The sequence below is a fragment of the Poecilia reticulata genome, chromosome 3 (assembly GCF_904066995.2).
Source record: "Poecilia reticulata chromosome 3, P_reticulata-male-v2, whole genome shotgun sequence".
NCBI classification, from domain to species: Eukaryota; Metazoa; Chordata; class Actinopteri; order Cyprinodontiformes; family Poeciliidae; genus Poecilia; species Poecilia reticulata.
In genome coordinates, this window is record NC_088832.1 from 2,041,180 (window position 1) to 2,056,486 (window position 15,307).

The following is a 15,307-nucleotide window of genomic DNA, read 5'->3' on the forward strand; positions in this document are numbered from 1 at the left end:
CACTAAAGACAGGAAATATTTTCCTGAAAGCCTATCTAGATTGATAAATATTCCTGTTTTGGTGAGGAACTAACTGGCCGGTCCAAAGGGGTGTTGTGTTCTGCTGGTGAGTTACCTCTCTATGGGAACAACCAGTCACTGCGTGGATCTAGCCCCACCTTTTCCACACAGCTCCTCATTGGAGCTGCAGTTTCCAAGCTTTCAAGCTTCCACCACACAGAACCTCCCTCTCTGGCGCCTCCCCCACTCCTTCAGACTAGCCAGCAGCAATTAGCAAACACCTGGTGCAACTGCATGAGCTGATTCTACATGCAACTTCTTGGTGCAATGCTGGTAAAAACGCTGTTAAAGGGTTAATAGAGGAGCCATGTGATAATTTCCTGAAGGCAGAGCTTCAGAAAGACCAGGAGTTCTTAAAGAGACAGAGGCCCAATTTCAAGGTGTTAAATTGCAAGGTCAATTTAACACCTTCTTTTAAGTCATATTTGATATTTGCACTTTTTTTTTTATTAACAGAAGGTAACAAAGTTACTTGATTGTGATTTAAGATTGCACTATTCGCATAGAAAACCCATAACACTGGCCCTTTAAGTCACAGTTAGGATTAGGTGTTGGATCAGGATAAAGTTATTACACAGGAGATAAAACTAAATTCATTGAATTTAATGACTCATGCCCTGTGCTCTCATTTGCATGGCAAAGCAGGTTGACATGAGGGATTATTAACACTCCTGTGAGAGTAAGTGCAATCTTTACAAATGTATAAATCTGACTCATGGGATAAAATGGCGTCTCTTGTTATTTTAGCAACAGCATAACTCAGTTTTCCTCTTAATAATGTGAAATGATTTCCCGGCCCAACTGCAGACTGACACTAAGCTCCCAATAAACAGTCACAGAAAATGAAAAGCTGTTCTCTGCCCAGCTCCCTGACCGCTACTGGGCACAGAGGAGTCAAGGCAGTGGGTTTGTTAACAGGTGCAGCACAGAGAGAAGCAGCCCAAGCAGAGGCGCGTGTTTCCCACAAACGGCTGATTGCAGGACTCCCAGGGCTCTGGGCTGTCGCCGCCCTGCAGGTTCCTGCATGCTGCTGCCAGCAACAACCAGAAAGCTCCCAGCACACCTCACTGTGTGCACAACACAATCAGATTGATGTTACAGTATGAAAGTCACAATTTCACTTTGGTTTTGAGAAGTTTCACAAGTCCAAAAATCAGATAATATACATAAAACTCAGCCTTATGAACTAAATTTAATTCTAAAAGATTCTTTTGCTAGTTTTTTTTTTCTGCACTCCCCCCTCCTCAACACTGAGCTGAGATATATATGGTGTGCATTGGAGAATTATGAAGTCGGTGGAAATTATTAATGAGAGCTTTGACAGCAGTTTTGCTGCAGATTCAGGAGGCTCATCTGGCTACTCAGCATGGAGAGCCATTCAGAGGAGGAACGGGCTCCTGTGGACCAGTCAGCAAATTTCACTGTAACACTTAGTTGTTTATACAGCAAGTGCTTTAAAAAAAAGTCCAAGTAGTTGTGAAAACTACAGTGCCACAGGACCAGTGGTGATGTTTCAGCAACAACCACTCATGGAAGATTTTTTTTTTTTTTTTACAAATAAGTGTTTTAGTTTAGGCATATAGTGCCTTGTAAAATTATTATTATTATTATTATTATTATTATTATTATTATTATTATTATTATTATTATTATTATTATGTCTAGATTCTAGAGTTTACTTCAGCTTTGACCTCTTAGACAACCCTGATGCAGGCAGTGTGCCAACTGTAACTGAGTGGAAGCAGAAACTAAAGAAGGTGTGTGTGATGGAAAAAATAACTGAATCTTCACAAATGAAAATAGATCTTTTCACCCAGAGCATGCTTAAAGTATACCTGTGTCTTTAAAGTACACAGGTTATAGAAAGGCTTTTTTATTGTTTGTTTATTTAATCGCCTGTCTCTCATAATTTTCTGTTTTGAATTGTGTAAACCTAAATAAAGAATTCGAAAAACTGGGGGAAAAAAATTATTTACATAAAAAGTCTAGTCGTAAATGTATTTAAAAAGTCTGTCGCCATAAGCAAACTGAGCAGCTTTGTACTGTTGAAACTCAGGTTCAACTTGGTGTAAATCACCTTCCACTCAAACTGGATGATTTGGAAGGTGTTCTTGCAGAGCAGTTTCATCTGTATTGCCTTTGTGAGGACCTCATTTTTCTCTGGGGAATACTTCAGCAAGTGTAAAAGCCACTGCGCTTGCTTTGCTTGCCCAAGCTCAATGCAAACCGCAAATATAACCTATAGTCGCGTTGTTAGAGGGACGCGTTGAGCATGGAAGGCAGTGAGAATGATTTATCTGTGTGAACAAAGAATTATGTTTGGTGTGTGTGTTTACATCTCACACACGCTGCCCATCTGTGTCTTTGCTGCAGCTTGATAAAGTTAGTATGTGTTCCTTGGTGCGTTAATGTGCTGGTGGTTTAGCCCATGGAGGAGCTGTTGCGCTCATTCTGTTTTCTGTTGTCACGTGGCAATACATTAAACTGCGTCATATCAAATGCCCCCTCTGCTTCGCTCCTGTCAGGGACTTCTGAGCGCGCGGCCGCGGAGTCAACCTGCAACATGTGAACGAGCGCTACAGCGCCAGCCGGCTGACAAGAGAGGAGATCAGAAAAAACCCGTCACAATGAGCCCAGACAAACAAAACAAACAGCCTCAGTGGAGCTTATTAAAAACCCAACACTCACTAAATAGTAACGCTTGCTCCCTACCGGTATATATATCTTTATGGCGCTGCTGCCTAGTAGTGCCACATATATTATGTCTTCCTGTTGGTCTCTAGATGTGCAGTGTAGCGACTCTAGCTCATCATGCAGAGCCAGCCGAAGGTTGCATGCAGCCTTGAGCAGAAGATGATTTAAGGGCCCCTCTTCCTTCAGCATCACTAACAGAATTTCAATACAGATTTATTGGAATCTGGTAGAGGGACATAAGTTTAATTGGCAGAGCTGAAAAGTACCGTATTTTTCTGACTATAAGCTGCTACTTTTTTCCCACGCTTGGAACCATGCAGCTTATAGCCTGGTGTGGCTTTTTTATGGATTTTTCTTCAACTGCCACAGGGCTCTTTAGCAGGAAGTGAATCATTGAAAGTCAAAATTGGAAATGAAAAAAGAAAGTGCTACCTTTCATTAGAACAAGCACATACTAGCAGCAGGCAGGACGAAGAAATGTTTTCAAACTCATTCCCTCTCATCATGGAAACAACACAAAAAAGTTCATAAGATGCAGCTTTTAAGTTGAGGGCTATTGATCTGGTAGTACAGGATGGAAACAGAGCCACTACACGTAAGCTCGGCTTGAACAAATCCATGGTTGGGCGTTGGATGGAGGGCTGCATCCTTAATAAATCCAGCAGATTGCATCGTTGTGAAAAACCGACAGCGGCAGAGATACCAGTGCTTTATAGCCCGGTGCGGCTTATATATGTACGTTTCCAGTTTTTTAAAAAAAACTTTGTAGGTGCGACTTGTAGAGAGGTGCGCTTTATAGTCTGGAAAGTATGGTAATCACTGATAATTGTAATTTCCTAAGATGTGCTTGTGAACAGATCGAGTTCAAGCACAAAGATTAAACTTATAACATCAGATTGTTGCTATGGTAATAAAATGAAATAAAACTATGAAGATTGTTCTTTGTGCTTTTACAAAGTAAACTGGCCAGCTCCTTTAAATCTTAAATTTAAATGTTAAACAATTAAAACCTTTTAATTGATCTATTCTGAAACCATTAAGTCAAATTTAACAGCAATTTCATTCTCGATAAACAATTGTGAAAATTTGAAATTTATGGTCTGTGTTAAAATGTTAGAATTGATGGGGCCCCTGAAGGTCTGAGGGGTGGAGGCTTAAGCAGCTGCTTAGTTCACTTATACCTTGGGTCAGCTATAAATGTGACCAGCATTACATCGTACAAACCCTCTGGCTCAAACTGTTAATTGGGATTTAACAGAAGTGCAGAAAATGCATATTATTTATTTCAATTGTATTTTTTGTCGTTATTAAGACAATTGTATAAGTATGTTCAACAATCTTTTCCAGTAACATAATTATCCACTGATATTTTAACAGTTCTTGTCAACTTACCATTTTTTAATACAAAAACAATGTGGGCCGACTACCAGGCTCAGCAAGTTTTCTGTGGGAAACCCTGCATATGTGTAGCAGTAATTCCTATTGATGCATTTTCAACACATACCATTGACTGTATTGAAAGCACTGTCATCTAGTGGACAGACTGCCAGTAATTTTAAAAAAAAGGAGCAAAAGTAGGCTTCTTCCTGACACTCGCAAAAAGTGAGTTCTGTTTGGATGCATTTATAAGGAAAATGTTGTTTGCTTGTTTGATTGCCAGTCACTGGCTGACTGATGAGTTCATCCATAATACTGATGTTGACGTACCAATAATATATTTGGCAACATCAAAACAACCCTTACTGCCCATCATGGGCGAACATGATTAGATGGTAGGATCTGAGAAGCTCAAGCATGCAGTCTGCACTTATGAAAATGGAGTTCAGTAAATGAAGAGGTGTAGTTACACTGGAACACTCTCACCTAAACCGGCTACTTTGTGTTCCCATAAAACATGCAGCATACTGATTTTAGTTGATAGTTGTACTTCCCTTGTTTTAAAATCCCTGTAAAGCAAAAAGGATATTCAGACAGTTACTACATTTTGTAAAAGACGAAAATCCAGTTGCAGTGGGGGGGGAAGGGGGGGAGAGAAGTTTTTCAGTTAAGAGATAATGATTCTGGCTTTTAAAACTTTAAACAGTTTTCCTGTCATATAAATCAGGAATGGCATATAGAACTACCTTGTAATTTACACAGATCTACATATGCTAATGGGGGTAGTTTAAGTAACAATTTGTTGCCACCAGCTGATTGATGGGAACCGTGGCCCCGTCAACAGAGCTGTCAGTGGAAACAATGGGAAAAACAAAATCCTTGAAGACTGTCATTCAGGATGGAGTGCGGGAGAAAATGTTGGTTGTTTATATTCGACTGCGTTTAACCCATGTAAGCTGTTTGGGTCTGTGGGGAGCATTTTCTTGTTATTATTGCAAAATGTATACAAGTAATTCTTTTTTCAAACTCATTGGCTTTGGGTGATTTTCTGTGTAGAACACAATTCAAAAATAGAAAAATAGAAGACTACATTCCACAAGGTCCCCCCAAACAGTGTTATCTGGATTGTTAGTTCATTATGTGACTGGTGTTCTAAAGAAGTGTGTTACAAACGGGATCTTTTTTTTAAGTAGTATTTGTGTTTGTTTGCCATGCAGTCCACAAGCAACATAAGAACAATAAATATTTCTTACCACAGAAATTATCATGATTAAACTTTAAGTCCATATCACTCACTCATAGTTCAAAGGTCACTCAAGAAACCGTTATATTTTTACACTTTCATGCAATGCTGATGGAAGAGTGAGTCATCATCATTTTACTTTATTTGATAGTCATAAATCACAAAAATCAGCTGAAGGTAAACCCAGTAATAATAAACAGGGCCAATTTAAATCATATTATATGCTCTTTATAACTGACCAGCGACCAGATTTGATCTCCTTCCACACTTATTCAGGGAGGGAAGATTATTAAATAGTCATAAAGGCAACTTATTTTAAGTACTAGCCCATTTAACCGAAGCTGACATTTTTATGGCAGGAGCAGTCTCACTTTTTCACCCTGTCGAAAAAAAAGGTTAGTCTAGTAACTCACGTTGTTCCTCCTGGTAATTCAGGCCCGGTCTCAGTAGCTTCAGTCTTCCAGCTTCTCCTGTTTGCTGGGTCTGTGTTCATCTGTCGGCGTAATTAAGACAAATTAGTCAATCGCTTCTATCCAGGAAACATGCGCCACTATTCCTTTGTCTGTCAACCGTTCAATGGAAATCGATTTTTTAAATTTTTTTTTGCAACTTCTGCTTCTCTTTTGTCTGACTCGCTCCTCTGCTTCCTTCGTTCTGCTCCTTGTCTCTAAGTAAGCAACATTTGGCCCCTTTTCGTCCTTCAAGGAAAGGGCTCAATCTGCGCTCTGTTCTGTGGTGTTTGTGTCTCAACTCGTCCTGAGGTGTCTCAGAGAGTTTCTGAGTGGTTTCCTTCATTGAACTACTGTACTCACTTTTCAAGTGGGACTTCAGTAATCTAGTCCTGCATATGAGTCCAATAAGATCACCCCTTTAATCACTCTGAATCTCACTATCAGTCATCGTCCTGATTAGCACTCAGGAGCTCTTACCTTGCAGGAGCCGTTGAGCTGGAATTAGAGTTCTTCATACATGGAATAAAACATTGATAATAGTCTTCTCTGTCTGATGGACGGTTCACAAGTCTTACTTAAAGTCAATCACTAAGTCAGGATGCACCAGTCACTGTTTTGTGGCCAGCTTCCAATCACTCTGGAATTCTTAGAAATCTTTGACCAGACAACACTGATTTTAGCTGATTCCGTTTTCTTTTCGATGCCCTTTCACAGAACTGGTAAGACCGGGGACACTCTTCAGTTGGGTTTGCTGCATTCTGTTGGTCAAAGTTTCCTTTCACAACAGAGCTTGTTAGACGAAAAAGACCCTTTGAAACTGAACTGAAAATGCCAAGAAAGACATTCAGTTCTTCATACTAAGGAAACTTGTCCTTTTTATCTCAACTGTTTTACCCACAATTCCCTGCACTAAAATCTACTTCCTGGATTTGGTTTACTTGAAGTAGAACAGGACGTAAGTCCAAACAAACAGGACTTCCATAGCGACCTGCAGCTGAGGCCACCAGGTCTGGTGTAAATGCACCCTGAGGGCTATGATGTATGAAGATATAAAAAATAGCTTTTGCTATGCTTTTTTTTCTATAGAGTATTATTGCATTATGTGTCAGAGTTTGTTGCTTTCTTTTTTGGTTCAGACCTTTGTGTTGGTGTGAATACGCTCAAACAAAACCAAACAATCGAACGGAGACCCACTTTTTGACCGGTGTGTTTTACTTTTGGTGTGAATACAGACTGGCCTTGATCCGAACCAACAGTATGTCTACGTCTTTTTTGACTTCACGAGACACTGTTGCTGGGCATCGTGGTAAAGCGATCCTTTCAGTATCACTGACGACGCTGCTACTACACGAACTAAAATCATAACCAATTCGCCGTTTCCTGCTTAGTGTTGCTGCTGCCACCATGTTTTGGGTCTCATTCAACTTGCAGCAGCATTTCCTGACACCGTTCAAAAATAAGAGATTTCACATCAACAAACCAGCGCAGAATGAGCTCCTCTTCACATTCAAATATCGTTTTGTTTTTTTCCAGCTCTGTGCTCTGTCCCGCCCCCCCGTCATATCTGTCCAATGGGAGGAATCATCGTCACTGGTGTGGCTATGTTTACAAATTATAATCTGTTTGAAAAAAGCGCAAACAGCACCAAATGGAAAAAAAAAAGTTGTCTTTGGTTTGGACCAAAGCATTTTCCTCGAGTGAATTCACCATTAGCCTTTCTTTACTGATTTATGATGTTAGGGGCAAACAAGTCACATGTCAACATCTGCATGTGAGAGAGCAGTTGCTGTAAACACAGGGTTTCTTTTTTGTATTAACATTTAAAACAAAGACTAATTTATTATTTAGAGTGGCTTGCATGACTAAAACTGCAGTTTCTCTGAGTATTCTCTACTTTCGTACTGACTGATCACCACTCACACTGATCCCACTGCTAATCCACCCAACACCTGACAGAAGATCATTTTGCCTGCGGCTATATCCATATATTTTTCAGACCAGCTGCTGTCTGTATGTGGGCCTTGTAGAGCTTACAGGAAGTAATGATTTTATAACCAGACATGCTATGAAACTGACTTATTAACACACAGCAGCCTCCCTGTGTTTGTCCTTGGTATTTGTTCCTCTTGTTGAGTTGCTTAATTTGTCTGAACAAAGAACACTTTTATATTCGCTCTTCATGTAGATGGCTACTGTCTTCAAAGTCACTTCTCTGAATGAAAAAAAACCTCTTAGTGTGTTTAGTTTATAGCTGCAGATCAGAGAGCAGCTGTGGGCTGAATACCAAAGCTGGAATACAAAGTGAAATTCAATTCAACTTTTTTTTGCTGGCTAAATTCATCTGTGAATAACCTTCAGACTGTTTCATCTCCTCCTTTCCTCCATGTATTCTTTTTTTGTACTTTTTAATCATTTCATTCCTCCCGTTTTCCTCTCTTCCTTTAGCTGGGTAAAAGCCCAATCATGGATTGCATGATAGATCATATTTTTCGATATGAGTGTTGAGTCGTCCTCCTCTGTTCGTCCACAGCACGAAGACCCCAAAGCAGGCTGTGTTTGCTGGAAGCATGCAGCTCCTGGCTGGCATCAAGCTGTGCACAGGCAGAGTTCTCACCAACCACCCACATTATGAAGATAAAGACCTGCGGGAGCGGACCAGACAGGTACGGCCGCCTGCCTGCCTGCCTGCAGGCTTTATGTTACACAGCGACTGTGAAACTTAACTAAAGCAATCAGATCAGAAAACTCCAAGGGGTCTGTGAGTTCAGTTATGGGAAATTTACCTCAGAGTGTCAAGGTAAAAGCCTTTTGTTTTCTTTTTGAAGGTTTCAGAAAGATTATGGCATGTAATGTTGTTTTAGTCTTGATAAAATTATACAGTGCCTAGCATAAATACTCATGCTTATGATCAGTTTTATTTTTCTCATGTTTGCCGTTCTACAGATTGAAATCTTTGCAGAGTCACAGTCATTTCAGTCAGATCAGGCAGAGAGCCACTATGAGCATTGATTTTATAGTTTTGAGACATATTTTTAATCAGATTTAGGTCTGTGCTTTGATTAGGCCATTAAATATGCTTTGATCTAAACCATTGCATTGCAGCTATGGTTGCATGTCTGTGGTTGTTCTGCTGGGAGGTGAACTTTAATCCCAGTTTCAGGACTTCTTTAGTCTTTAAAAGTTTTTCTTCTTACACTAACAATTATTTTAGTTATCGATTAATCTATTGATGACTCTGACTATTAATTGGATAAAGATTTTTCCTATAAGTCCTTTTTATTAAATATTAGAAATACATTAAAGACGCAAATAACCACATAATTCAGTCCCTTATTTTAAATAGGAAAGTAAATATTTTATTGCTTAAAATGTTTAAGCAATAAAACATTTGCTTAAACATTTTTTAATGTTTAAGCAAATGTTTAAAATGCAATAACAGCACTCATTCAGTGAGCACTTGATCATTTGTAGTAAAAGTTTAATCTCCAGCTGAAAATCCTTCTGACATCAACATGTGAAAAGGTCAGGTCTCTCTGTTTTACTCAACATCAATAAGTGAGTAAAAGTTTCCTCCCTGCACAACTCACATTAAAATTCAACTTGTGCTGACTCTTCATGATTGTACAATAGAGGCATTCATTTTCAAATGAACAATATAATCCTGCTGTAGGTCCCATGATGACATTTTAAGAACTTTTCTTTTTTCTTTTTTAGCATTTTAGCATCTCAGCATCTTGCGGTTGTCTCTTGGGGTGAACTACATACTAGTTGCTAGAATGTCATCCACTTATAGATTATTTATTAGAAAAACAAACAAAATTTCATAAAGTGCCTTTGTTTTTGTTTTTTTCATATGCCAGTATTTAAGCAGTAAACTCTCGGAAATGTTACTTTTCCATATTTTAAAGCTGCACTAGGTAACTTATAAAAATATATTTTTTATATATTTGCTAAAAATGTCACAGTGTCCTCACAGCAGAACATGAGACAGATCATCTGTGAAAGAAATCAAGCTCCTCTGCCTTCCTGTGGTCCTACTGCCATCTGCAGAACAACCAATGAGAATGAGGAGGAGGGTCTTAACGCTGTCAATCATAATCATGTGCGCCCTTATTATCTGTCTCATGTTCTACTGTCAGGAGATGGTGACAGTTTTAATAAATATGTAAAAATAAATATGTAAAAAATGTTATATGTTACCTACTGCAGCTTTAAGGTGGGTTTTTTTTTCTTTAGAAGAATCTGTCCATGTGGTAGCATCCAGTCCCTCTTTGGCCTGTCAGAGATCAACCTGCAGATATAAAGGGCTTCATTGAACATGTGAAACAGACATGGATCTGTAGATGCACAGAGTACAATGTGTTTCCATTAAGTAAGAATCAATACAGGGCAGGAAAATGCAGTCTGAAAGGGCTGCGTTCCAGTAAAGTGGGAGTTATCTGTGTGTTGATCAGAAATGCTATCAGGGTTTCCCTACAAGCTGCTGACAGTTTAACACCTTAAAAAAACAAATTATGTATATATGTTTTCTTTTCTGACTGAAGGCTTTTCCTGTCATTTCATTGTTTAGTATCTTGTCTTTGACCTCTGTGCCATAACGTCCAGATCTCATGATTATATAACAGAACTGATCAGTGATCATCAGTCTGGCTGCTCCTTCATTCAGCGCGTGCCTTCCTCTCAGTGAGCAGGAAGTGATGTGTAGGTCATCTTCTGGCCAGCTGAGCCTGTGTTCTTCATCCCAGCGGGAAGCGAGCTATGCTGCGGCGCTGGCGAGGCTGGGGCCCCGCATGGGGCCTCACTAATGACCCACGACACTGCTGTAGACTCAGCCTGCAAAGTGTGTGAATGTGTGTGTTTAAAAAAATAGGTGTAATTTAATGATTTGCTTGATTCTTTTCTTTTTTTTCATTGGATTTGAAGTGAATCTCAGTTTCTGTTTAAGTGGAAATAATGTGATGTTCTCTGTTATAAATAAACAGGCATGTGTTGTGAATCTGGTTCTAGTGGATTTAAGGTTCTGAGACAAAGTGCTTCCCTCCTCACAGATTCCTTCACCACTTTAGGATGATGATGACTTATTTAACTCTTTACAGTCCATCCTTGTCATTGTGGATTTTTTTTTATGGCTACATAATATGTGATGTTATTCACAGAGATTTTACACGATTTGCTACAAACCTTAATTCTTAAGCCAAAGAGATCATTAAAGTGTAACTTTTATCCACATAAACCTGCCCAAATCCCCCACAGAGTGTTGTTTTAAACATGCCAAACCTACAGGGGGCAGTGTTTTGCAAAACTAAACCCTGTCAGCCAATCAAAATCAGATATAAAGGTTGAACTACTTTTAAATGGTGTATTAGAATATAAAGTTCTTAAAACAAAAGACTTTGTTGTGTGTGAATTGTGACAAAGTTTGTGGATATATTGGTGCATTATTTGTCTCAGACAGTAAGTTTACTAAAATCTTTACTTTGGTTGAACTTTTCAGAAATAATCATTTTAGGGATATTAAACTTAGTTTTTGTGTGGACGGAAGGCCAAAATGGATCAAAATGCATTTGTTTCCCACGTATCCACTTACATGTGAACATCACCTGCAGCTTGTAATGAAATGTTTTTGTTGCTTGAGGGTTTATAGTTCAACAGACTCCGGACACAGTGTGTCTTTGTTGATGGTTAGAAATGTGTTGATGCTGAGTTCTTCTGTATTTGTATAGAGACGTTAGCAGGAGTGTGTCAAAGGTAACACACCACATAAAGTCTAAATACTTTGATCCATGGCCATTTGACACAACTCCATCAAGCATAAGACCAACAGACATCAAGTAACTTTCAGGATACTTTATGCGTTTTCAGCCCACAACATGTTTGTTAGGAGCTCTTACATTTAAATCTCCTTTTCTGCAAGTAAAACCTGCTGGTTCCATTCTGCAGGTGACCTGGTGACTGATGAAAGCGGAGCGTGGACGGCCAGTGGGTTCAGGGTCACCGTCATGTCACATCGACTGTTTTATCAGTGTGACGTGGGAAATGGAGTCATACACAGCCACACAAATAAAAACAACTTTGTGTTAACCGGTGAACTCACACCGCAGCTGCTCAAACAGCTTGAATAATCTCAGTTTTGGACCTTAAAAATTCTGAATTATACCCAGATTTTCTGTACCGGTTTTAAAAATACTTGCATGTCTTTAATATGTATATTTCCACTTCTTTTTATTCCTTCCTGTTTTTCTTTCTTTATTTATTTGTTTCTATAATTATTTCCACTACTTACGGATCTTTGGGAATCATTTGGAGAAAATTTTACAGAACAGTCTTTTATTTTTGGTTTTTTATATGACAAAAGAATGAAAGGGGAAAAAAATAGTTGCTGAATTTTTGTCTTGGTCCAGCAAAGTTGGCAATTTATTTGAGATAAAAATATAAAATTAATAATGAACAGAAAACTGATTTTTGAAGAGTCTGGCTAGAGCGAGAGTGATCAAAATATCTGGGATTATGAAGGTGTTCTGTTTGCTATGTTTACATGGATCATTACTGAGTGAATAAATAAGTTTTCAAAAGTAAAAAAAATAATTTCTTTCTCCTTTCATCTCTTTTTCTGTCTTTTTTCTTTTTCTATCTTTGCTTCTTTATTATGTTTATTTCTCCAAAAAGAAATGCCTTAATGCAATTTCTTCATTCCATAGTTTGTAGTTTTCACACATGTTTAATCATCTTCTGTCCAGCAGTACTGATGCCTGGAATTTGAATTAGATTATCTTGTTGCTGTGAAGCCCGCGACTCCAAGCAGTGAGCATCCAGTCAGACAACATTTAAAGCTGAGCATTTTATGTGTCATGCAAATCCTCAAAAAGATGTTCCTCCCAGAATTGCTTATTTTAATTCCTTTAGGGAATATTTATTCACATTCAAGATCCCAAGTCATAAAACAAGGATGTCTTGATGATTTTTGGCTTGAAAACAAGGATTTGAGTTGCTGGCTAAAATCTACTGAGGATTTCAGCCAGTAGATTTGGTAGTGTAGATTTGGCACCGCCCACGTTGAGAACCGCTACCCTAGATGAATTGTTGATTTGTAGTAATTTTGGTTGACCGACCTTGGCTCCTGCCGGGAGGATTCATCACTGCCATCTTCCATAATCCACCATCTTTGTGTGAATTTAGGGCTGTGTTTAAATGTGACTCTTTTTAAATATTCCTACTGACATTTTCTGTTTTTGCAGAATGTTGTTTGGATCTACTTCGTCATCTGTAACAGACAAATTATGACTGTGATTTGTTGCAATACTTCTATTATTCCCATCCTGCTGTTTTTCACTTTTAATTTTTTTTCATTTGTTTTTGTTAAGGAGTCGTAATTGAAGCTGAACCAATGGTGGTTAAAAGTTAAATGTGCCTGTTAATTCAGTTCCAGGAGAGAGGTTCCTCCCTCCAGCAATATTGCTGAGAATTAACGATCCATAGAAACCTGAATAAAATCCACTGTTTACTGTGTGTCTGTGTGTGTGCGTGAGCAGGTGTACCAGGTGTATGCTCGGCGGTCCCCAGAGGAAGTGTATGACATCCTGAGGGCGGTGGGGGCCGACTACGTGGTTCTGGAGAACAGCATCTGTTACGAGCGGAGGCACCGGAGAGGCTGCAGACTGCGGGACCTGCTGGACCTGGCCAACGGACATGTGGGTGGCATTTATTCTACGTGACTCATGTTGACTCGTGTGTGTGTGTGCGTGCGTGTGTGTGTGCGCGTGTGTGAGAGTGTGCGCGTGTGTGCGTGTGTGTCGTTGTTGGGTGTGCCTTCTTGGTCAACGTTTATTGCTCGGTGGAATCTCTCAGCCTCCGCAGAGAGATCAATAGTCTCACTTCTTATCAGCACAGCGCTGCTTCTCACTTTCTTGCCGTTGCTCTTTCCTCTGTCACCACACACACACACACACACACACAGACTTTTCCCTTTTCACTCTTGTTGGATGTGGCTTGCTTGGCTCTCTGGATTACCAGAGGCGAGTCAAGCCTCAGTCTGGCCCAGTGTGCTGTAAGACACTTAAAACGCAGCAGCTCAGAGTCGGCATGTGTGTTTGTGCCGCTGTAAATGTCACGCAGCAAACACAACACCTGACAGGTAGACAGCTTTATTGAAGTGATGCTGTGAGGATGTGTCTTTCTGTCTGAACATTTCATGCTCTCATTCTGTCGTTAATTTCTCACTAGCCTTTCTCTGCCGCAGTTCTTCATTTCTTCTTACCTTTATTTATTTTTGTCGTCATCATTACTATTCCAGCCATTACAGAGAGCATTTTTAACATATGGTTTTAGATTTTGTTTATTTTTAATGACAACCCCTTCAAAGGCTTTGGAGATTTAGGGTCCTGCGCATTGCAGTGTGTGACAAATAATGCGTTAGTGTGTCAACAAATTTGCTTTAACACAAATCCCAATCAACAGTGTTTAATTTTAATAACTTTAATTTCTAATGCACTATTTAAAAGTAGTTCACCCTTTAGATCTATCCACGCCACCTTGTTTAATTTCTAACAGGAAGTCACAGTTGTTTTGAAGGATTCTGATTGGCTGACAGGTTTTAGCTGTGCGCTACACTGCCCCCTTCAGGTTTGGCATGTTTAAAACAGTTCTCAGTAGCAGATTTGTGCAGGTTCATGTAGATTAGCGGTTCTCAATGTGGGCGGTACCGCCCCACAGGGCGCGTTCAGCGGACGGCAGGGGGCGCTGGCGGATTTTATGGATGATTCTCTGATGTCCCATTCTCCTGAAGGCAGCACAGAGCTGCACCACCAGAAACTGACAAACACTGAAGAGAAGAAGAGTTATGATTAGTGTAGTTACAGTTCTATCCATGTTTTAATGTTGCAGAGCTCAGTCATTTCAAATAGATCAAAGTTTAAACTGGCATTGTGGCAAATATTTTATCTGGTCATTTTGTGCAAGATTTAACAACTAGAAAATGGCACAAAATAAGAATATTTTTTCCACTCTGATTGGCTGCTGCTAGGCCTACAGATTTTAACTTGAATGTTCATTGCATTTTCAAAGACGCCTGTGAAAATAACTTCTATTCCCATGACTTTTTTGTTCTCTGGGAAATTATTTTTGATGATAAATACAGAAACAAGCATAAAAATCAAAACATTTACAATAGTGATAGTAACATTAATGATAAAATAATGGTCAGTGCAAAGTAGCCTGCAAATCCTTTGGTGGGGGGCGGTGAGGGACCTGGATAAAGGCCAGGGGGGCGCTGGCCCAAAAAAGGTTGAGAAACACTGATGTAGATGAAAACTTTCCTGAAAACAGTTCTGTGTGTACGATATACTTTTAAAAACAATGTGATGGAGATATTTATTTTTATAAATACCAGACTATGTACATACATTGGATGGGGTAAAACTGACCTCTTCTGGCAGAGTTAGTGATAAAACCTTTTATTTTTTAAATTAAAATGACAGTTTCTTGA

At 39.3% G+C, this 15,307-nt stretch overlaps 1 protein-coding gene across 2 annotated transcripts in view; it reads left to right on the forward strand.

Annotated features, from left to right (window-relative positions):
* The window catches only part of dpy19l3 (dpy-19 like C-mannosyltransferase 3), a 56,630-nt gene that overhangs the window by 36,141 nt on the left and 5,182 nt on the right, over window positions 1-15,307 (forward strand). For both annotated transcript variants that reach the window (XM_008404908.3, XM_008404907.3), the window contains 2 exons: window positions 8,357-8,489; window positions 13,356-13,514. In XM_008404908.3, the coding sequence (XP_008403130.2) occupies window positions 8,357-8,489; window positions 13,356-13,514 (292 nt within the window). The remainder of the gene's footprint in view (window positions 1-8,356; window positions 8,490-13,355; window positions 13,515-15,307) is intronic.